This window comes from Ascidia mentula, chromosome 6 (assembly GCF_947561715.1).
Source record: "Ascidia mentula chromosome 6, kaAscMent1.1, whole genome shotgun sequence".
Classification (NCBI taxonomy): Eukaryota; Metazoa; Chordata; class Ascidiacea; order Phlebobranchia; family Ascidiidae; genus Ascidia; species Ascidia mentula.
The window spans coordinates 18,526,257-18,548,461 of NC_138571.1; the positions used below are offsets into that span (position 1 = coordinate 18,526,257).

General features: G+C 37.7%; 4 protein-coding genes across 5 annotated transcripts; 3 read left to right on the plus strand and 1 right to left on the minus strand.

Annotated features, from left to right (window-relative positions):
• Window positions 1–176: 176 nt before the first annotated feature.
• Window positions 177–6,642, plus strand: LOC145905632 (DENN domain-containing protein 11-like). 2 transcript variants are annotated; one of them, XM_082992886.1, is made up of 10 exons: window positions 177–241; window positions 355–631; window positions 831–930; window positions 1,352–1,510; window positions 1,914–2,055; window positions 2,888–3,026; window positions 3,377–3,502; window positions 3,738–3,888; window positions 4,122–4,190; window positions 4,754–6,642. In XM_082992886.1, exons 2-10 carry the CDS (start codon window positions 397–399, stop codon window positions 4,950–4,952), a joined length of 1,320 nt encoding a protein of 439 aa, XP_082849012.1. In that variant the 5' UTR covers window positions 177–241; window positions 355–396; the 3' UTR covers window positions 4,953–6,642. The 2 variants fall into 2 exon arrangements, with proteins under 2 accessions (XP_082849012.1, XP_082849011.1); XM_082992885.1 differs by lacking the exon at window positions 177–241 and having other exon boundaries at window positions 260–631.
• LOC145905633 (cytoglobin-like) lies at window positions 2,020–15,480 on the plus strand. The gene is made up of 5 exons (XM_082992887.1): window positions 2,020–2,031; window positions 12,655–12,787; window positions 13,514–13,630; window positions 13,853–13,973; window positions 15,032–15,480. The coding sequence occupies exons 2-5, from the start codon at window positions 12,690–12,692 to the stop codon at window positions 15,155–15,157; spliced, it is 462 nt and encodes a 153-aa protein (XP_082849013.1). The 5' UTR covers window positions 2,020–2,031; window positions 12,655–12,689; the 3' UTR covers window positions 15,158–15,480.
• A 1,798-nt stretch (window positions 15,481–17,278) lies between these two features.
• LOC145906703 (cytoglobin-like) lies at window positions 17,279–19,111 on the plus strand. The gene is made up of 4 exons (XM_082994155.1): window positions 17,279–17,376; window positions 17,897–18,010; window positions 18,078–18,198; window positions 18,499–19,111. The coding sequence occupies exons 1-4, from the start codon at window positions 17,279–17,281 to the stop codon at window positions 18,631–18,633; spliced, it is 468 nt and encodes a 155-aa protein (XP_082850281.1). The 3' UTR covers window positions 18,634–19,111.
• A 483-nt stretch (window positions 19,112–19,594) lies between these two features.
• Window positions 19,595–22,201, minus strand: LOC145905779 (polyadenylate-binding protein 2-like). Its single transcript, XM_082993065.1, has 7 exons — window positions 22,035–22,201; window positions 21,659–21,767; window positions 21,496–21,566; window positions 21,194–21,300; window positions 20,837–20,924; window positions 20,652–20,776; window positions 19,595–20,142 (listed from the first exon to the last, which is right to left on the minus strand). Exons 1-7 carry the CDS (start codon window positions 22,161–22,163, stop codon window positions 20,109–20,111), a joined length of 663 nt encoding a protein of 220 aa, XP_082849191.1. The 5' UTR covers window positions 22,164–22,201; the 3' UTR covers window positions 19,595–20,108.
• Window positions 22,202–22,205: the final 4 nt, after the last annotated feature.

The window sequence follows — 22,205 nt, forward strand, 5'->3', positions numbered from 1 at the left end:
GATATGGTGGATGACCCAATTATAATTTGTATAGGTCAACTGAAAAAAAGCTTGTCCCAAATATGTCAAAATCGATGCGAAGTAAAAGAGTTTTTTTGTCTTATTTTTATTGAGTAAGTACAATTTTAACACATCATTAAAACAGCGCCACCATTTACGGGGCTTTCCCTGTGATGTCACATGCAACCCTGCATACGAACGTCAATTTCATTGTCTTAGTTTTTGTTGGGCAACGTACTGGGTAAGAAATGAGGGTAGGGAAAATATGTATGTTGAGTTACGTACGTAGTTGGTTTAACATTGCAACTCTGATTTATTATTTGTTACATTAATTTATGCGGTTCGTTTACCAAGTTTTAGATCTTGAACAAAAACTGTTACCCAAATTGGAATAAAATGGATGAAGAAAATAAACCCCTGCTCTTGGACACTGAAGAGAATGGTGAAAGTTTTTGGCGAAGTGCAAAAGGAACAAGATCAAGTATAATTCCTTTTCGAGACAAATCAACCTACATTAAAACTACAGCTCTTCCAAGTGAAGTTTCATTTTCAAACATTATTCCCTCTGATAGTGAATCAGAGCCTGATACTGTTGTCGTTGTCTTTGTTGTTGCCTTTGATACAAAATGTGGTGAGAAATTTTCTTTTGTTTGTTTATTTTACCCTGAAGAAAAGGCTTAATTTTTGTCATAAACATAATATACACGAAGACGCAGAAAGTATCGGACTTAGCGATTGTTTTTGTCTTTAAATTGCTTGAAAATACATAACAACTTATTGAAGTTTGTGAAAGACTATAAAGCAACTAACATTTTAAACCATGTTTTAAGGAAATATTGTGGAATGGCAAACACCAGCTGAGGTGGATTTGGGGTCAGTTGAGTTCAAAGCCATGCCAAGTGGAGCCCACACTATTGAAAGCGATTTTATGTAAGCTCACCATTTTGTTTTCTGTCCCAAAATATTTGTACGATTAGTTTTGTTTGTATGTATTTTTCTGTGTGCTTTCTTTATTCGAATGTGTTCAGTAAACAAAATGGCTTCACCAAACAAATATAAAGCATATAACACATTCGTTTGTTTACTGAAGCCATTTTAATTTTGGCTGAGATAATTTCAGCATGTTAACCAGATAATTTCAGCATGTTTGCAACTTACGTAAAGAAATTTTCAGGCGACTGTTCTTTGCCTGGTTGCCGACCACCCAATTTATTGCATATAAAACACAGCATACTATGTTTTCTTGAATTTGCCATGAAACTATTAGCTGTTGTTCGAACCTGTGAACTTTGTTTTTCTCTCGAATCGCAAACAATATTGTTTACAACGCAATCACTTAAAAACTTTTCAGTTATTTTCGTTTGAAAAACCTCTTTGGCTTGAGTTGCTATGAAAAGATGCATCTTGACTCCACCATAGAACGTGGAGCAAGAATGAAATCTGTTGGAGTTCTGGCCTCATCCTACACCACCTTACACCGACATTTGCAATTCTTGGAAAACCAAGTGAGGTATCTAATGCTTTTTGGTATTTCCGAGCATGTGTGGATGTTTGCAATTTTAACACCTGAAATCATGTTGTTATGAAACAGCAAAAAAATTATTGTTTAGCCGTTGAAGGTGTTGTTAGGTAAATAAATAATACAGACACCTGATGCAATTCCTTTAATATTAAGTCCTGTATTTTGGGGAACAATGTTTTTCATCTACAAGTTTTATTGTATAATAGTTGTACAATTATGAGGTATTCTATATTTATAAGATAATAATTACAGGAACAATGATAATTGCTGTAATTTGAGCTGCCTTTTGTGTATTTAAAATTGTATGACTGGCCATTTAAACCTTATGAAATATAATACACCTCTCTGCATTAAAGTAAACATTGTAAAACAAGTTGCACATGTTTGAAAGGCATCAACTGCAAACACCCGGTATCTATGATCAACTGCAGGAATTTTACAAAGATCATCAAGGCATTCTGCCAGCACTTTCAAATCAGCCTGATGGGTTGACGACAAGAAAAATTAAAGTTGACAATGTTCCCGAAATGCTGGTGAGTAAAACGCCAACCCATGTATGATGTCACACAAATAAGTATTTTTTAATCATTAAAACATGTATTTTCATGTTAACTTGTCGCTCTAAATTTCGCCAATCAAAGAACAAAAAACATATTTCAATTTTGTTGGTTGCAATGTTGGCCAAAATATCTGTAAACAGTTACATTTCACAATTTTAAACGCATGTGTTGAAACTTGCTATTAATCTGTGACAACTACCATATAAAGAAGGGTGCAGTGATTCGACCGTGCACTTCACTCATCAAATATTTATCACATTGTTTCACTTTCAAGTCAAAAGTCAGACCTATCAGACAGCTTATTGCGGCTTGGTTATAAAATATTCAATATGGGATGGATGACATACTACTATTCAATATGTCTTTTGGTTTTATGAATAATAGTTCATTAGCTCTTGTACATATACAGAAATTGATTTCCTTACTGCTCAAATGTCATGCCATTTCATGCTGATGTGCTAGTTGGTATGACAAAACAACAACATTTGACATTCGTATTGCAGCAGGAATTTCTTGCTCTTTGTCGTAGCTATAAGTGAAACTAAATCATTCTACATAAATGCACAAATTAAAAACTCTTTTAATGCATAGTTCCTTGTGGTAAGGTGTGTATATTTATTGCAATTTAGAATGGTATGGACAGTCTTGTAGGTTGATAAGAAACCACTATAAAAGCTTTCATTCATGGGAAATATTAGTATCTTTAATATTTAAAATTTCGGTCCTTGACTTTTCCAAATGTGACCAATCAAGTTATGTCCAGAATCAATGTTAGACGATATTGAATAAATATTTTGTTTTTTAGATCACGCACCCGGCTGGCTGTTTTTCCCAGTTCATTCAGTTCTTTGGTGAACAAATTTTCGTCCTATGGAAGCTTGTGTTGCTGCAAAGGAGAATCTTGTTTTTTTCGCAGCCACCAATCGGTGTTGTTTGCTACCGAGGTACAACATGTTCATCACTAAGTTCCAGTGAATTAATATTGCAGTGAAACTGCTGGTAATTCACCCAGTAACAACTCTTCTCAGCATGAACCATAACCATAAAAATGCACAAATAAGTAATCTTTATGAAAACTTGACTTGATTTAGTGTACTGTGTGCTGAGAGCGTGCAAAAAATGATGCATCGAAATGGTGTACAATAAACTAGAAATATATAAAAACGTGGGTTTTCCGTTTCTCACGAATCTATAAAAAGAGAAATCCCTGTGGCTACGTTCACGTTCAACGCTTCTGGCTTTAACGCTTCACCGATTTGATTTATTGCAGTTACTTTGAAGTGTTGTTTTACAGTGTACTGCGCATGCTGTCTCGGTAAAATCACTCTTGATGGCTTTGACTCGAAGCCTCCCAAGCCATACTTCTACGTCAATATTGCCGACATCGACCATCTGGAAACAGAAATGTCCTATATCGCATGTAGGTGAATTTGTTGAATAAATTGTGTTCGAACAACTTAACCCGTATAGCTGCTGTGAAATTCGTTGCAAACTTGCCTATATTTTGCATTGACAATGTTTGTACACATGTTTGAAACGTTTGCAAATGAATTTCACATGTCCTCAAGACTTACAAAACCGTCGGTTATGCCCCTAAATCGTTTAAATATCAGTAGTAAGTGCACGTTTGTGACGTTACAATTACGTGTTTGAAGGCACAACGGAACGGATCTTTCAAGAGAAGCAACAACTTTACGACATTTACGTCAACAATCAGATTCTGACGGCTACAACACATCACAATGAGTGGATTTTGAAAGTAAACAAAGTCGACAAGGAACGATACCGCAACCTGAATAACCACATGTAAGGGTAACGTTGTTTAGTTAGTGAGGATTTTTGAAAAAAATTTTGATTGCCCGATTTTTTCTGAATTGAAATAGCTGCTGGCACTAAATTGGTAGAGTTCGATTTTTTTCTTTTTTAATTTGTACGTGTTTACGTTTTTAAAACAAATTTTTACAGTGGAAATTAACCTTTTGCTTGCGGCTAGTTTTATGTAAACTTTTTGCCTAAAATAACCTGGTTTTTATTTACAGGCAAGATTTACGTCACCAGCAGTGCCTTAATGAAGACGGGATTCCAAGCGAAGAACACTTCTGCCAGTCGTAAGTGGGAATTAAAATTAAATAAACCCAAACGTCCGAATTAAAACCACACCTCCGCATCTGGAGTTGCAACTACGTACCAGAAATAAAGTTGTTCCCTATATCAATTAAGGTAAAAAATAACGCAGAAATCTTACATAGGATTGCTCCACTGTAAAGACCTTTGCTTGAGGTCATCCCAGTTAACACATTAATCATTAGTTTGCACTGACAACTCTGAATTACTCAGTCAAAGTTAGGGATGGGCAATTTAGAATAACGAATGGGGCAGAAACAATCGTTTGGAACCTCAATATAACATCACTGTTTCCCCATGAAAATTACAAATGACAACCCTGTTTGTACGAAAGCATGACGTATAATGGTATTGTCACTTCCGCGTAAAAAGGGCTATAAACCCATCAAAGAGAAACCGTGTAGGATTAAGTATTATGGACTCGATTTAATCATTCTAGAATAGTGTATTATTCTAGATTGCCCGTTCCTTATCAAAGCCTCCGTCAAGTTTTAGCGAAAGATACATCTGTTACAAAGCTACAACTGTTGTTTTGCACAACCTTTAGATACTTCGCCCACCTCAACAATCAACTTTTCCAAGTCCTTCTGGAAGTTTCGATGTCGAACGATCGAACGCTCACAGAAGACCACGTGAGGGCCATGGGCCTCGATCCGATCGGAGACCGACATTTTATAATGGACCTGCTTGAACTCTACGCCATTGACGTAATGTTAATGGCCGAGAATCCTTGTTGTCCTGTATGACGACATACTCGTCTTATTGTGACGTGTGTTAATTGTCGCTCGGGGACGCCCCTGTGAGAAATCAATTTCCCCGGGGGAAATTATTTGGGAAACTTTTGCTGCAAAAAAAATGGGGCGTAACCTCGTTCAAAATTTTTTTGTGTAGCCTGTTTAGACTTTGCCAGGCAGAAACAAATAATGGGTTTGGCTTTGTTATATAAAAGTTAAGTTATAGTTTTGCCAGCATAACCTTAATTTTGGTGAAAGCCCAGAAAAAAGTCTGTATGTCATTTTAAACAGCATTCCATCTCATCCAACAGCATACAGTACATTCTTCAATATTTATTGAGAGGGTTTATTATGTTCAACCCCATCGTATTAAATTACTGAAGCAACTTTTTGGTGCTGGTCCATTCTGAACTGGTGCAATTTTGATCAAGCGTTTTCATGCACTTTCTTCCATATCTAAAGTTCTTCCATACAACATGCGACTGTGTTTATGCTTGTCCGAATATGTTTGTAATCCTATGGTAATATTGACCAGTTAGTACGCTAGAATTATTTAATCGTGTTTTGCTTTCGTACGTAATATAGTGGTTTATACACATGTGTGAATGCATATCCGACATATCTTCAACGTATAATGTATATTTACACACAGACAGTTAGACCTCGGTAAATGGGGTTTTACGCTGCCTAATGTTGGCTGAGTGACTATTTATTTACAGCATGTCTCCCAGCTGTTGAGCGCAATTGCACAAATAACCTTGATGGAAATAACGCCGGGATCATGGTTCCAAACGTTAAAAATGGTGAAATATATTTAAACCAATTGCAACACTCCCTTTTGTAAAATTCTAGCCCCCCTGAATGCGTGTGTATCAATAAATATTTGCACTATTATTGTAATCTATCAGCATTGTTGTCTCATTCTCGTTGTATATTTATACTGTTTGAAAATTCGACGGCGTTATTTTATGTTAAATTACCCACGCTCTGTCGTTTTCAGCACTTTGCATTTATTTATTGTGCAGTATACATACAAACATTACGTTTTTGTCGTGAAAACGTTGCACATTTTGCATCATAAGTGCCAACAAATTGGACCAAGATTTGTGTGATGGCAATGTTACTGCAGCTGTGACAATATTTTTGCTCCATTTTCAAGCTCCGTCGGTAGCAATTTGGAAAAACCTATATTTTTTCGATTTCTTAAATCTGTGGAACACTACATTTTATGACGTAACAAACTAATTTAAAAACATGTTTTGTAACGTTTTTTTGAAAATTTGGCCTCAACCAATCAAACGTAGCAACGTAGATTAAATTTATACGTGTATTTTGTAAACTTGTATACGATGAACACGTGTGTATTAGACGTTAAATCGCCAATCGCAAATGGCTGTGATGTACCGATTGCGTATGACATTAATCTGAAGATCAACATCAACTACAGAAATGTTTGCCTTCTGTGTGCAATATATGACTTTGAATATTATTGTATATGTAGATGTGTATGTGTATGTAGGAATTGTCGTCTTCAAATTTTTTGCATAGTTGATTGTGATTATTGAAAAATTCTACTAATGATGATTGTGATTACATTCTTTCCTTTAAAGTGAATAAGGTTTTGGAAGCAAAATTAATCTGAGCAATTCTTTTAACAACTGGACAATTTATTTCGCGGCGTCGAGCCGTATAGACCAAAGGACTGTTCCAGTTTACAAATCTCGCTTTTAGGTTATCACATTAAACAGTATTCGAAAATGAGCTCGCAATTATGTTGTCGTGCCCTGAAAAATCACCAAGCGTGCCAAGTGGTTCCTGCGTTAGGCAGTTCAAAGACGGCAGAATCGTTTGAAAGCACTCATGGCCTCAGAGGTTTTTTGCTAGTGCAGTATAAGTAACAGTAAAACTAAGTACAAGCAGTTTGTTTGTTGATGAATATTACATGCTGTATTTCAGTGCTTCCCAACCAGTGGGTCGCGACCCATTGGTGGGTCATTTCAGGTGGGTCGCGAAGCATTTCTAAATTTTCGCATTAATAGTAAATTGCATGTGTATACATTGCTCCTTTTCTCATTAAATTGTTTTTCATTCGTTTGGTCATATCTTATTGTGGGTCGCAAAATCAAATTTGCATTAAAAGTGGGTCGCGAACTGAATAAGGTTGGGAAGTACTGCTGTATTTCTTTGTGAATGTGGATACCGTTTGCATAGCCCGGCCTTTGCGTAAAACTTTTGCGCTTGCTTCATTTGTTTATATACAAGTTTGACAACGTTAGTGTTCGTGTATTGTTGCCTGCCGAAAACGCTACTTTATTGAATGAAGATTTGTTATCAGATTCAAGTGGTATGACACCAAAAATATTGACCGGTTTTGCTATTGGGATTTCAAATTCTGAACCTGCTTAAAAGCAAGTTTATAATGTCCTCTATGACGTCACAGTAATTAGACGTAACAATGCATGTATTCAAGTCGAAAGTGTTGAAAAAGAGGAAATTTTTGACTCTGCATAATGTGTGGATTTATGTGTGTGCTTTAGCATAAGAACGCTGCGATTTAAGCAGGTTTAGGGGGAAATTCGTTTCAGACGGCTGCTTGATGTTCGAATTAACGCAGCGGGGTGGTTTAAGACTTACGCGTTAATTGCATTTTCGTTTGCTAAAACTGTGGGAATCCAAAACGCATTTGTCTAAAGGTTTTAAGTGGCTTTTAACCTCAGAATAAGGATATCACGCTGCTCCATATAGGGCTGGATTAAACAACGTCTCGCAGGATTATTTCATGCTTAGGATTATTGCGTTTAGCTGACGTACGGCTGATATAAATTTCACACAATTATATAACGCTAAGCCATACACAGGAACGTTTGTTCACGTTGCTTTAAAACCAAGAAATAGTGAAAAGTAACAGAAGTTTGGTGGTAATTGAATTCTGTTACAAAAAATGTGAAAATGATGCTCAAAAAGTTAAATCCCGCGAAAAACATAGAAATCACCGTGATTTTAAAAGTCAAAATCATGGTCACAGCATATGAGCTAAGACGTTCCTTCGAACTCGTACTGGCGCACATTATACATGAGCTGTGTATTTCGATCTGGCATGTTATAGCTCGCGGGTATTTACTTGAGAATGTGCGATTTTGTTGCTACAATAATAGATGGTAGGCAATAATATAGCTTTAACCGTGTAACTGCAACTAATTGACACAATGTCCTGACCATAGCGCGTCCGCGGCAACGTCAGAGCAAGCGTGTTAGTTATTTGACTTCGGAACGATGTGTAGATGAAAAATTACAGCAGCACGTTGTAACCTTGTTACGTGACAAACAAAATTGTGACGTAACACCTCTCGCATAAATATCACCGTAAGTTGGTTTTCGATAAATCGAAAGGTGCCCACGCACCCAAAGGGGTCTGCCAGGTGAAAATGGTTAGCTTAGAACCACTAGTTTAAACACAGAAAACCCAGAGAAGGAACAGTGTTCGTGAATTCTGTAGCAATGCACGAATTTGTGAGAAAGCGGTAGCCTACAATAACAAATTATTACGTCACAATATATTATATACAACCGCCCCCTCCCAGAAAATACGAAAACTATATGCCGATGCCTGTCGTACAGCTTTGCATATAAGCGGCCGAAAACATCCAAATACCCATGACAGAACCTATAGCCTACTGCGCTCTAGATTTGTTGTTCGTTGGCACATTGTGGATTCTTTCCGTCCTGTGGGACATGTTTTGATGTAAATTGCTTGGAGTAGCAAGTTGACATTGCCGCTTGACAAGCAAACAGGAAGCATCAGACGTAGCTAAAAATAGAGCAGACAAATGCAGGCGGTACAGTAAATATTTTCTGAGAGACAAAAGCTTGTCAAACTGACAGTAAAAAAAATGCAGGCGAACCCATACAGTGCTGAAAATCTTGAATATTAAATTTCTTGAAAATTTATAAAATCTTCCCGGTGCCGGTGGGTCTATTAGGCAAACTCATAGCACATATTCCTTAGGGCCAGCCAAAGATCCAGGCAACCTAAATAACTTTGTGACGTAAAGAGTAAGAAGTCTAATGGTCCACAAAGTTTTTCTTCGTATCCATTAATTCCTTCACAAACTTGACTTCTAAAAAAGACCGATGAATCTGTATTTTTTGGCAGCTGGTCACAATTTACCTTAGGGCCAGCTGAGCCTTGGATTCAGCAGCACTGATTGGTTCGCTGCATGAAGACTTACAGCGCTCATGTTGCTTTGATGTGGTAAAGGACAATCGAACCGAGCGCACTTTTTATGTGCGAAAGCCTTTCTTACAACTTCGCGTCAAATTTAACGATCAAAAGCAGCAAAAGTCTCTTGAGATAATTTTGAATCAAAACAAAATGAGATTTTACTGTTCGATGACCTTATCATTTTGTCGACAACGGATATTGTATGCGGTGGCGAATCGCCCTTTTGCATGGCGCTTCCAGGCCAACTTTTCATGTGCAAGGTCAAGGCGATATTATAGTGGTTCATGCATCACTGAAGAGACATTATTGAGTCTCGTTCAGTGTTGTGGTTTCAATTGAAATACTGTAGCGATGCTCCATTTACCGCAGTTATACATGGTTTGCTGAACAGCATAATGTGCAGTAATGCAATTACCGGAGTTTTCGACTTTAGAAAAGCAATTGAAATAAATTACCATGGACCTGTAATTAGATAACTTCACGTTTTACACATTACCCTCGTAAAAGGAAATGCCAAAGGCCACAGTTCAGGCTTTCGCATCTCGATGTAAAGATTTTAATTATATTTATATTTGGCAGCAATATCTGCAGAGAAAATATACAGCGTAATGTTGTTAGAAGATTTTCAAGATATTTGTGGCCAGTAAATTAAAACGCAATAACGGCGAATGACAATAAGACGTATCGACACTCTTTCTCTCAGAAATCATTCAGCGGGTTCCATCCATCAGTCAGAATAATGAAGTTAGCCCCATTCTCCGAAGGCGGTTGGTCAGACGAGCGTTGCATTGTTACTGCAGCTTTGTGGTTTATGCATCGCCAAGCACAAATTTTTGAGGAAGCGTTTTTTGGCACTTATTCTTGATCTAATTATACAACGTTCACAGATCAAAGACTTGGCATAGGATTTGACCGAGCAAATCTTTGTCCAATGTTTTGAAAGGAGAGTGCGTGTTTGATTGCTAGGGGTTCGTGAGAGTTAAAGTTGTAATAAATACACTGGCATATACGCATATGCAAATTGATCATAAATCCCAACCGAGGAGCAACACAGAGTATTTTGTATCAAACTGAATAAAAAATTCTCGTCAAAAATGGCATAATAACTGCAAAGGATCACAACAAGTTCGCGTTTTGAGTTTAGTAGTTGGAGGAATTTATTGTGATTTTTATGGTAAATAGTCTATGTGTAGTGTTTTGCAAAAGTTTTAAACTTCCAAACTAGCTATTTGTCGAGAATTTACAATGGTAAAAGGGTGGCGATAAAGGGGGCAATGGTGCTGCTTCGCGCGCCAGGATTCCAGAAGCGTTGTTACGAACATGTCTGGAGCATAGTATGTACAAAATCTCATGATACGTAGGTATGTTGATATAATGTATGAATGTGTGCCAAGTGCTGTTGCTTGTTTAACAAGCAGTTATTTATTTAGTGAGAAGAACGCATTGTGGAGAGAATGAGAGTTGAAGTCGATAGGAAGGAATTTGAAAACTAAAAATAGAAATGTGTTAAATCACTGATCTGTCCGTTCCTTTGATGGCAAACAAACAACAAAAATGTACAGTTTGTTAAAAAAGAATAAGTTGGTCGACATATAAAGACTGATACGGAACGTTAAATAATTGAAAAAGAGTGTAATTTTTTTCGACTTTCCAATCGCTAGGTTTTGGTGGAAATAATTCACAGCCGTGTGCAGCACAGTGTAAGCATAAGGTCATCACTTTTTCCTACGCGTGATAAAACATTGACATTTTCCTTTTTCCAATACATACCTAAAGCTACATTTGTTGTGACGGGAAGGTGACCCTGGCTTAACGCGATGGCCTCATGGGGCCGTGGATGTTAATTCAGGCGGCCGTACACACGCTTTATAGTACATTTATATTGTCGGCCGTGCATTGGTAAAAATGTGACAGGTTTTGCTTGGATGTTTGGCTTGTGAAATTGGACTCAATGGCGGCCGTTTGTGAAAAAAAATCTGTGTGATGCGGCCAGCTTTAATAAAAGGTTGTGCGCCCCTGGTCTGTAAGTGATACCCGCCGAAGAGTTGAAGAATAAAGGTGATGCGCGATAAAGTAATTCCAGACGAGAATCGGGAATTAGCATTTCAAAATGTTTACCATCGGCATAGTGTAGCTGTAAATGAGCACATATACTTCTGTCTTAATAATAGAAATGTCTACACGTTTATGCTGCATTTGTCTTTGTGCTATAAGAAAGGACCATCCTTTACCTTCAAGAAAGGGGTTTATTTGTCTAAGCGACGAGGCAATCTTAACAGCGCCATGTTGCAGTAATGTTATACCAGCAACAAGATTAAAAGGACAGAATTGAGATATATCTTTATTTTAGTTGTAATATGTATTTAAAGCAGACTAGTTTCTTATGTTTGACAGAATCCAGCCCTCGATTAGGCATTATATTAAAACTAGCGACACCTTTGCACCGAGTTAGCAAATAAATTGTTTAAAACAAAATGTTTCAGATTGAAACGTCAGGTTATTTAAAGCAGTGTTGTTCCTCCATACGGTTTTGCAGCAGAATATGTGCAGACAGGTTGCTGCCATCACAACCCACTTCAATCTGTATAACACAACACCATGTGCTTGTCAATGCAGGCGAAAACACAATAGCGCGTTGAGCGTATCGGCCGCGGAAAAAAACGTAGTTTAACATTTAAAGTCATTCCAGCATATAGACAGCGAAGTGCCCATGGAGTTTCTTTATTCTGGAAGCCCATTTTGTTTAAAAGCGTTCGTTCGGTGTATGTTTTGTTACAAAACTTAAAACCTATGGTTCCAAATTCTCGGGGTCAGAAACTATATACGTCAGACAGCTTGGGTCTGAATAAGTGGAGCAAAATAGTTGGATTCAATTAGCTGCATAGTAACTAAAATTGGGTACACTTGAATTGCACGGGCCCAAAAACTCCCATTGTATGGCCTAAGTGTTGTATTTTGTTGAAGCACGTGAAATTCAACTTTAACAAATGACAGGATCCCTATAGGAAATGTCCGCTGTGTTTCAACAACAACGATAATAGAACGGCATTTTCCTGGAAACGTAATAAAGGAAGTTCTCTACTACTGTTTATAAAGAATTGTTCAGTACATGGAAATGCGCCTTCGCCACTAATATCAGTTGCATTTCCACGCACTTGTTGAAAGTGAGCTCATTCGGGTTTTACTGTAGCGTTGTCACTTGCACTTTTGCCGCAATAGTACTTTGGTGGGATGGTGCACTGAGCACCAAATGTTATCGCTGGGTAAGCATATGGGTGTTATCGGATTACATTATGTGTTTCATAATGTGCGTTAAATATAATGTATGTGTTCTATGTTGTTATTGGACAACTTGGTTGATTTTTTGTTCATTTCAGGAATTGTTAATATAAATGCACGCAGTTGGTCTGCAGGGACCCGGTCCATCACGCTTGCTAATTGCCACCAAACGAATATATTCCATCTGTCTACGTCACAGATCGGAAAATTAAGGGTCGATTTTAGCTGTTAATGATTCTGTCGTCGCAATGTCACTGACAGCAAATGATGTGGATTTGCTTCGAAAGTCTTGGAGCGAACTCGCAAAGCTCGGCCTCCAAGAAGTTGGAATGAACATTTTATGCAGGTGGTATTTAGTAAACAAGATTAAACGCATACATTTGCATTGTGAAATACTTATTTGATTTGAGTTATTTAGTGACTGTTATCAACAGACGAAAATTTCAGATAAGAATCGCGGGAGCTTATTTTAGTGCAATCCATGGAACCACGCAGGTCGTGGCAAGGTCGAGGGGTCGTACACACAAGGTGTAAAATTCCGCGTCACGCCTTTTCAAACTCAATCTTTTCTTATACAAATAAACCTGCAGACACCTGCGCCGAAAATCCGTGACTATTTATTGAATCAACAAGAACCCTTCTCTTTAACTTGTCGATCTGACCTAAAATTCTCACTCTGGAAATCAAAGTTTGTTTTAAGAGAACACAAAATTACCTGCACTATTAAACCTTCAAACACACAGCTTGGGGGGGGGCAGTTAAAAGTAATTACAGGTGAATGACAATTTTGTAAAGTGGACTGTTTCCGTCGATGTTTGATAAATGAGATTTTTGAAATTACCTAAACCTTGGAGGTCTTTATATTATAGTTGGCTACTACGCCCTTGTATAACTAATTTTTTATTTCTGGAAAAACAATTTAGGTACGTTTTAAAAAAACAACAATACAAAGTACAGTATTTAAGCATAACGATCAGTAATCCGCTAAAGCTAAAAGTTTCTCCCGATTACGTTTAAGAACGCATTGTATAACATTCCGTGACACCAAAAATATTTAATGAAATTTCATCAGATTACTTCAAACCGTTCCGGAGGTGAAGCCCCTATTTTATGACGTATTATCGGCCGACACAGAAATCACACTTGAAAACTTACGCAAGGAACCGGCGGTGAAAAAGCATGCACTGAGGTAATATAGCATAATATCCAAGTTCATTGAATCGACATCATATTATAGTGGGTACAAAAAGCACTGTTTGCAGCTCTACACTTATACACTGCAGCCATACCTTTTTTTATTTCCAAGATTAACCTTATTTTTAAAAGATTTTTAGGATCAATTGAGCTCATTGACTCTTAAACCTCACTAAAGTGAAGTGTAATTGAGTAATAAAAAAACTTTTTCCTTCAGAATCGGAACATCCCTTGCGAATTTGATCAAAAACTTGGAATCGCCCGAAGAATTCAACAAAATACTTACCAGGCTTGGCGCGTCGCACAACGAGGCTAAGGTCGACCCAAAGTATTTTGAGGTAAACAGAAACTAAGTTAAAAATGTGCAGACCCAAAAATTTCATTTCATTTGTCTCTACAACTACTATCGTTGCGAACTTAAAAAGTGCATTTCGCAGCGGAAAAGCGTTTGCTTTAAAGCCAATGCTTAGCAACCTTTTTTCACTGACGTGGCACTCCTAAACTTTCAAAACTCGGCGTTACACATCACCTACCATGTAAGGATTATGACGTCATAATAGAAGTAGTTGAACAAAGCAGTAGTTTTCAAATGACGGTTGTTAAAATTTTTGGGTTGCATTTACACCGGGACACGTTTCTGGAGCACTGCACTGAGCAAAAGATTTCATTGAAAGCATGATTTCGAGTGCATAGGGTAAATGACATTGTTTTCTTTCGGCATTGCACATTGTCATATCAGGGTTTACAAAAGAAAATGAAACGCTTGCTGGTTCCGCGGCAAAGAACAAGAAATTCTTGATCGATCAAAACTAAAGCGCGAGCGTAGGAAAGAGAAAACGAAAGAAGGAAAAAAAGAGAAAGAAGGGGAAGAACGCATGACGTTGTTGTAATCAGAGAACTTTTAACAACTTTTACTGCCCGTTGATTTTGTAAAAGTAAATATTCAATAATGTCCGTGGACTTCCTTATATTATAGACCTTGTAAGCGAATGGAATTAACAAAGAATATTTTTTGCGGGTTAACTACCCCTATTTCAAGCACCCTTGGGTAACGCAATCTCTGGTTATGCACCCCCGGATTAAACACCCCCTGGGTTAAACACCCGGTTTAACCCGGGGGTGTTTAACCCGGTGGTGTTTAACCCGGTGGTGTTTAACCCGGGGGTGTTTAACCCGGGGGTGTTTAACCCGGGGGTGTTTAACCCGGTGGTGTTTACCTTTGGGTTAAACACCACCGGGTTAAACACCCCCGGATTAAACACCCCTTCGTTAAACACCACCGGGTTAAACAACCCCGGGTTAAACACCCCTCCGGTTAAACACCCCCGGATTAAACACCCCTGGGTTCAGTACCCCTAGGTTAATTTAAGCATTCACACAATGCGTTTTGTTGCAGGACATGGGGGGAGTAGTGTTGTATGTGATAAGCACAGTACAGAAGTTGGAAATGGAGTCTGACACCATGCAAGCGTGGAAAAAGGCCTATGGCGCCATCAAGGCGGGAATAGTGGGAGCCATGTAAGAATGTCAAGATGTAAATGATCTGTGATTTTTAACATCGTGGTTTGTTGTACGTCAGCATTTTCTGGCTGTTGAAGCCAACTTTTTGTCACTTTATTTTTTTATTCGATTTTTATCGCCTATTAACCAACTTTATAATGCATTTAAACGGAAATGTTTGTGTTATTTCGGTGTCTTTTTTTACGGTTAAAAGAGATTAAGCTCAAGGCGCAAACTCATGGGTGCCTTGTTTATCTTTTCAAATCATGTTTAAACAAAATCGTATTTCTGCCGTCGTAGTTTGGAGAAAAAATCACAGACGTTTGCGTGCCACGTTTAAGAACCTCGCACGTTTTTCGCTTCCCGTCAACTTTTGCACGACTACGTGCGTATGATCATTTGACCGATAACTGCTCTTATCGCGTATTTTAAGCATGATATGTCGCACCATTTTGATTGAATAAAAATAACGTTCTTGAAGTAATCTGGGTTCCGTTGCGTGCAACGGCATTTTGCGTTGGTCGATATGAAGAAGTAGGTTTGATTTCATTTGTAATTGTTGGATGTGGGCAAGTTATGATGCAGGCGCTTATCAACTAAATATAACTTTCCGGAAATAGAAATCTGGCTGCGTGATATACCACAGAAACAATGTTACTTTTGAGGACATGAGCTAATATGGTTAGTGATAGATGTAAATGTATAACGTATATCTTTAATACGAACAAGAGAGCTAATGCAATGGTTGAGAACTTCATGCTACGGACAGTTCGATTGTTTTCGACAATCATTTTCAGTGAAAAATAAAGGCGAACCGCAAAATGGTGATGTTGCAATAAGTAAAGAAGGCGGGGAGTTGAATAAGCGCAATTGTTGAGATTAGATGCCGAACAGAGTTGCCTGTGGTGGTGATAAAAACGAAGGGTAAAAAATAAATTGTTTGGATGTAAATTGTTTCCAAAAAAGAGAGGCGACGTTTTCCTTCAACCTGTCCAAGTATTGTTGGGTTCTTAAAGTTGACCTTGTGTGTTGGATTGGCCACAAGATGTTGACAAACATCCAAAGAAGGGCTCGCCATGTGCTCCTTGGGCCTCGGGACAAGGTTTCGTCTTGTCTGACCAATGTATGTTGAACCACAAGAACACGTGACACGGTACACAACGTTAGATCTTGTTAGCTTTGGTTTCCGGACCTTTAGAGGAAATAAGAGCCAAGCTTGTTCCTGTCAAAGAAGAGACGTAAAGGTGTGTGTTGCCTTGTGTGAGGTGGGCGACACACCTGCGAATTTCCTTTGATAAATGTTTTAAAGCAAGGCCAAGATCGCATAAGCAATTGTTGCTGGGGTTGATTTGTCGTCTTTTTAACCTGGGTTGGGTGAAACGCTTTTGCAGGAATGTAAAAACACAACGATCCAAAAAGCCGTCATGTAGCTATTACATCGCAGAGTAGTCTTTATTGCCTGAAATTACTTAAGCACGAGTTGGAATGAGCTGCATATGTTATATGCACGGTGTAACAAGGCATTAACAATGTTGCACTTGTAGTGGAGAGGGGTGAAGCTTCGCCAGTTTAGACAGAGCCCAGTGTGTGTTGGTTTTTTGAAGGTGTTGTTTGGAAAAAGGTTCCCTTTCTTGCAAATGCGAACATCAAGAAGTGAAATAGAGTAGTTACTTTCTATGGTTTGGGTAAACTTAATTCGTGTGTGTACGTGGTTTAGCTTTTGAAAAAATAGTTGAAGTGTGAGCTCATCGGAAAATGAAAGAAAACAGGTCGTTAACATACCCGAGAAAGACGTCGGGCAACGTATATATTATTATAATTTACTAGTCTGTTCTTCTGGCACAATAAAAACGTACTTTATTGACCGACATATATATTATTGCTCTGCAAGTCTGTAGCCAAATTATCTTCTATTGTCAGGAAGCTTTGTCAAGGTATTGGGTGTAAATTTGTTTACTTATATCAACTATTTAGAGCTTCGATATAACGGTTTACGAAGCCGTTCACGTATGCCTCCAGGCGTGTGACCACTGAAAGATATATTTATCCACCAACACTTCAGACAACAATTTGTAAGCCGCTGTCAGTATTCACGACGTTTTAGTCGATTTTTGGAGAAAGCTTTCCTTTTCGACATCTCACCATGGAGTTCAGCAAGTCTGAACTGCAGTTGCTCAAAGATTCCTGGGCGGAAATTTCAAAGATTGGAGATCTCGAAATTGGTATTTTCACGCTTCGGAGGTTAGTGGTTGTGTTTGTCATATTTAGTAATTTAACGCTCTTCTGGCAAAAAGTAAACTAGTTTGGGCGACATTTCGGTCGTTATTCAACTGACCTTCATCAGGACAAGTGTTTGTCATATTAAGATGGTGTTAAACCATACTTGACATTGTGGTTTGTAAACTTTGCGTCTAGGCGCCTTGTGATTCCTTTTTAATAAAAATATGATAAGAAATGGAGCATTTTGGTAAAAAAATACAAAAAAGATAAGTTGAATCAGCCCTGCCACTCAACATCGTAATCACATAAACAAGTGTGTCGCAAAACGGCTAATCTTTCCAAATTGCGTCGCACGCTTACAGTTTGTGAACGAAAAGATTCCTGCGGCATGGGATTCCAAGCTTTTTTAGCCAACAAAAATGCAACATAAAACCATAAATACATCCTCCAGAATATGAGCCACCAATTAAACGTCGTACTTTTACAGTGAAACAGCATGCAAATCTTGAGGGGGATAACGTTGAAGATGTGTTTTTCACAGAATTTTCAAACTTAAACCAGAGGCACGCGAGATGTACAAAGTAGTGCCCGGTGACATCGAAAACACGCTGCAGGAATTCAAGAAATCACGACCAGTTCGTGTCCTAAGCGCCAAGTAGGGCTTCAAGGTCGTACAAGGTCGAAGGGCTCCTAATTTAACTTAAAGTTTAAACGTCATTAAGATATGGAGATTACTTCAATCAGCTTATCACGAACGTGGAATCACCCGAAACTTTCCAAACCTTGATTGAACAGTTGGCGTCGATTCATTTGAAGCATGAAGTTGATCCAATGCATTTTGAGGTGCCTTTTTACGTGTGATATTTAAGTTGGCCTGTATTGCATAAACTGCCAAACACGTGACCATTACATGATTTACGTAAGTTTAATGTAATTGACAATAAATCGCATATCACTATCAAGCATACGAAAGACCCATTGCTGGTAGAATAACCGGATAGGTACTAGACGTCGTTTCGGCAAGAATTCAACGACTGGTGTGTCCCACATAGTTATGAGAGACCTAAATTTAGTAAATTTATTCACTTATTTAAGGAATCTCACCGATTATACGAAAACACAATGGTTTATTTTCATGCACAGATTGTTGGTGATGTCATAGTTGACGTCATATCGAGGGTTATGCGGTGTGACACCAGTTGTGAGTTGATGCAAGCTTGGACTAAACTTGGAATGCATGTGCAAAACAGCTTGATTAGAGCAATGAAAACGGTTTAGACGCACACGAAGCTGGAATAGTTTAATCTACTGATTGTTCTCAAGTTCAAGTAAAAACAAGAAAAGAAAAAATTTAAAGACGAAAACAACATGTTATCTTGTCTTGCAAATCAATGATGTCATTTTTTTATCATTTGAAACATGTAGCTTAGTTGAATTTAAGTTTTTGGGCACATTTTACAGAAAATGTTGTTTAGTCCGTGCAAAAAATCTTGAATAATTCATCATGCAAAATCTATTCGTTATCATTTAAATTACATTTGCTTTTGGTTAATTTTGCTATTTTGCTACAGCACTTTTGCCTTAAATTTGGGCATTGGTCGCAACTTCGTTGAACGCCACGTTAACCCAGTGCGTGACATTTTGTCTCGCGCGTCGTTCTGTCCCTCAGACCTTTATGCGCAACTATTTTTATCGATGACATTTTCGTCTCTTTAACGTGGCTTATATACTTGAGCTAATATTCAAATTCTGCCCTTCCGGCGCTTGTTTTCACAACCTTTATGTCATTATCAACGACATTTTGTTTGTCATTTGTTACTCACTCGCGTGGTGTTTTTTTACGCGAAATACAAATGATCTGATGTTTGGCAAGATGTCAACAAGAAATCTGGGTATGTTTTTACCACATCGTTATGGTTGCAACCAATCAGGTTCGTCGTTTAATCATAATCATACACAGAAAATGCGAAAAACTGTGCAGTCTTGTGGCGACTCGTTGCTGACGTTGTCTGGCAATATATTTGGTCAATTCAAAAGCTCTTCCAGCAGAAAATACTATATATTAAATAATACCTGGCGAGGTAAACGAAGCGCATGCTCAAGGTGCAATAACTTGTAAACGTATGCATATAAATACCTGTACCTGGTCTTTTACCATCCAACTACTGCATATATTTTTACTTGGCTAACTATAACTGTGTAAGTCTTCTGTATAGAAACACACAAAAAGAAACGTTTGTATTTTTTATTGTCTCGTTTTCATTTTTGGCACTTGTTTTTTTTTAGTTTTGTGTTTATTTTTTTGTTTTTTTTCAAATATTTTTTTGTTTTTTTTCAAATATTTTTTTGTTTTTTTTTAAATATTTTTCATGGTTTTCCTTTAACTGTTGTTTGTTTGTGCGACTGGAGCATTGTGGTTGTGGTGTCGGGCGACGGATTTCAAAAACCTGTACAAAAAAAGTAAAAACGTCATATAAACGTGAGGGTATAAAGAATAAAAAGTTCGCCAGGTAAAAACAATTTATTCACATCGTGCGAAGCTAAAATCCCAGAACTTGTCGTTCATATTTACAAACTGTTTTGTTTGGCCGACATTGACGCTATGTCGAATGACAACTAAGCGTCGAACGCTTCGAAGCAGTTACACAGGCCAATGAGCATTTACAGTAAGAATGAAGGTTTAAAATCGTAGTAGCAGTCTGGTTCTCGGCGCCACTGGTAGTCAGCCTTGAGGCAGGTATGGAATCTTTACTTCAGTATGGTGAATACCACGATCTTCCCCTGCCCCTGGACGTACAACAAAAATGTTAGCAATGTTATACTAATTTTAGTAGTCAGTCACAGCCTACTTGGCTTTATCAAAAACGGGCAAACTCCAACATGTAGACAAAATATGGCACCATCGAAATAATAAATCTTTTGAACTACCGTATTTACTCGACAAAATATCGACATTAAATAATGTAAGCCGCACAAACTGTAGGTTAAAAAACTTTATAAGCCGTGGCTTACAATCGAGTAAATACGGTAACACAGTGGTTCCGAAATGGAGCAGTTGTTTTTGTATTATTGGGGCTTTCAATTCTTACTTGCATGTATATAGGTGTAACAGTAGCAAATAGAAAAAGTATATCTGCTTGCAATAAAAGGTTAATATTTGCATCATCTTGTCAAGAAATCTTTGCAAGTTGGTAACTACTGGTCTAATATCTAACTAAATGCCACTGCCAAAAATGTCAAAAAGTCCTACATGAAATTAAAAACATTTCTGTTTTCTTGGTAACTCAGTAAAGTACCTGAAACCACGTCGTGGCCTTGAATAATAAGGAGCGTGGTGGCGCCCTCTGTGTCTTCCACGAAAGCGTGCTCGGCCTCTGTCAGTACTACTTACTCCATGTTTATTGGTACGTTTTGGGTGCACCTGTAAAAAGTGTCAAATTCCTCAAAAATAAAGTACAAAAAGGGACTGGTAATATATAACCTGTAGCTGTCTTCCCCTAAATAGAGTGCCATCCAGGGCTGAGGCAGTGTCAATAGCATCTTTGTCAGCAAACTCAATGTAAGCAAAACTGCAAAAGCAAATAAAACAGTATTTAGTGATAAACCACACAACTTTATCCATGCAGCTATAGAAGGAGAACATTTAAATTTTTAGATTAAATACAAACACTTAGATTTCATCTGTTGTAAAATGAAGATGACGAACAACAAGACAAGCCTTTGTAATCCGGTTTTGAATTGTGAGCAGTGGGCAATGTAATGGCTAATTTTCCTATAGGATTTATTTTATTAAGTTACGGCCAGTCATCATAACAAAGTCAAACTTGTTGATTTTTACCCTTTAGGATGACCAGTGTATTTGTCACAGAGAATAGTCACACGATTTACTGAACCAGCTCCATGAAAATGTTGCTCTAATTCCTCGGCAGTTGCTCCATAATCAACCTGAAAAAATACCAGAAAAGTAATTAAGTTATACCCTCCATTACCTAGCAATAGAATGTATGATTGTATCACAGAGGTTTAAGAGAACAAAAGTCTTGTAGCAAAAAAAATTAAAATCTATTCAGAGAGAAATTCAATTATAAAATCTGGCATCATTAATGTGGTGAGAACTGCAGTATTTTAGTGACAACTTACATTTCCAACATAAATCGATCTTGCATCTGCTTCGACTCTTTCTTCCAAAGTTGGAAAAGTCATTGCAGCACCTTTGACAACAACAACAACAATTTGTTTTAATTGAATAGAAAAATGACAAGACATTGTTTTTGTTGAAAAAAGTCAATAAATAACAACGTACTTCCTGGCGGACTCATGGTTATTTGTTTCTCGACGTCATTTTGCATTTCTTTCAGTTTTTCCGCTTCTGCCTCCATTTCTTTTACCTTTGCCTTGATAGCCTCCAACTCCTATTCACACAAAATATATTGAAATCAACAAAAAAGATTGGTGTTGCCTTAACATAGAAATAAATATCATAATGTACGATCGACGGCCTGCCAGGGGACCTTGTTTCAAACTGATCTAAACCAGTTTATTATCCTGCTTACGCAATCAACAAACAAAATTGGGAATTCTTAAATCAAACAGAACACACATTTTAAAATTACATGAAAACTTCGGTGTCCAAATTATCAACGAATCTAAAATCAACTTTTAGTAAGTAACAAACAAACCGGATCTGTTTCATCTGCAGCAACATTGCTTTGGTCAAGAAGTGCAGAATCATCGCCTGTCAAATCTCCGTCGAAATCATTTGCTGTTATGCCGTCCAAACTGTTGTCATTGTCCAGTATGTCCGTCATTTTAATCAAACCAGGTGTTTGTAATTACCTACGGTTGTTTTT

What these genes read in the sequence shown, in the direction of transcription:
- LOC145905632 (XM_082992886.1), top strand. Translation starts at nt 397, where the DNA reads ATGGATGAAGAAAATAAACCCCTGCTCTTGGACACTGAAGAGAATGGT. An exon ending in AGAAATGTCCTATATCGCAT is followed by an intron (nt 3,503 to 3,737) that starts GTAGGTGAATTT and finishes ACGTGTTTGAAG; the next exon opens with GCACAACGGAACGGATCTTT. An exon ending in CGCAACCTGAATAACCACAT is followed by an intron (nt 3,889 to 4,121) that starts GTAAGGGTAACG and finishes TTTTATTTACAG; the next exon opens with GCAAGATTTACGTCACCAGC.
- LOC145905633 (XM_082992887.1), top strand. Translation starts at nt 12,690, where the DNA reads ATGTCACTGACAGCAAATGATGTGGATTTGCTTCGAAAGTCTTGGAGC. An exon ending in GTGAAAAAGCATGCACTGAG is followed by an intron (nt 13,631 to 13,852) that starts GTAATATAGCAT and finishes TTTTTCCTTCAG; the next exon opens with AATCGGAACATCCCTTGCGA. An exon ending in TCGACCCAAAGTATTTTGAG is followed by an intron (nt 13,974 to 15,031) that starts GTAAACAGAAAC and finishes GTTTTGTTGCAG; the next exon opens with GACATGGGGGGAGTAGTGTT.
- LOC145906703 (XM_082994155.1), top strand. Translation starts at nt 17,279, where the DNA reads ATGGAGTTCAGCAAGTCTGAACTGCAGTTGCTCAAAGATTCCTGGGCG. An exon ending in GGTATTTTCACGCTTCGGAG is followed by an intron (nt 17,377 to 17,896) that starts GTTAGTGGTTGT and finishes TGTTTTTCACAG; the next exon opens with AATTTTCAAACTTAAACCAG. An exon ending in GTTCGTGTCCTAAGCGCCAA is followed by an intron (nt 18,011 to 18,077) that starts GTAGGGCTTCAA and finishes AACGTCATTAAG; the next exon opens with ATATGGAGATTACTTCAATC.
- LOC145905779 (XM_082993065.1), bottom strand. Translation starts at nt 22,163, where the DNA reads ATGACGGACATACTGGACAATGACAACAGTTTGGACGGCATAACAGCA. An exon ending in TACACTGGTCATCCTAAAGG is followed by an intron (nt 20,925 to 21,193) that starts GTAAAAATCAAC and finishes TTGCTTTTGCAG; the next exon opens with TTTTGCTTACATTGAGTTTG. An exon ending in TTAGGGGAAGACAGCTACAG is followed by an intron (nt 20,777 to 20,836) that starts GTTATATATTAC and finishes CACTTTTTACAG; the next exon opens with GTGCACCCAAAACGTACCAA.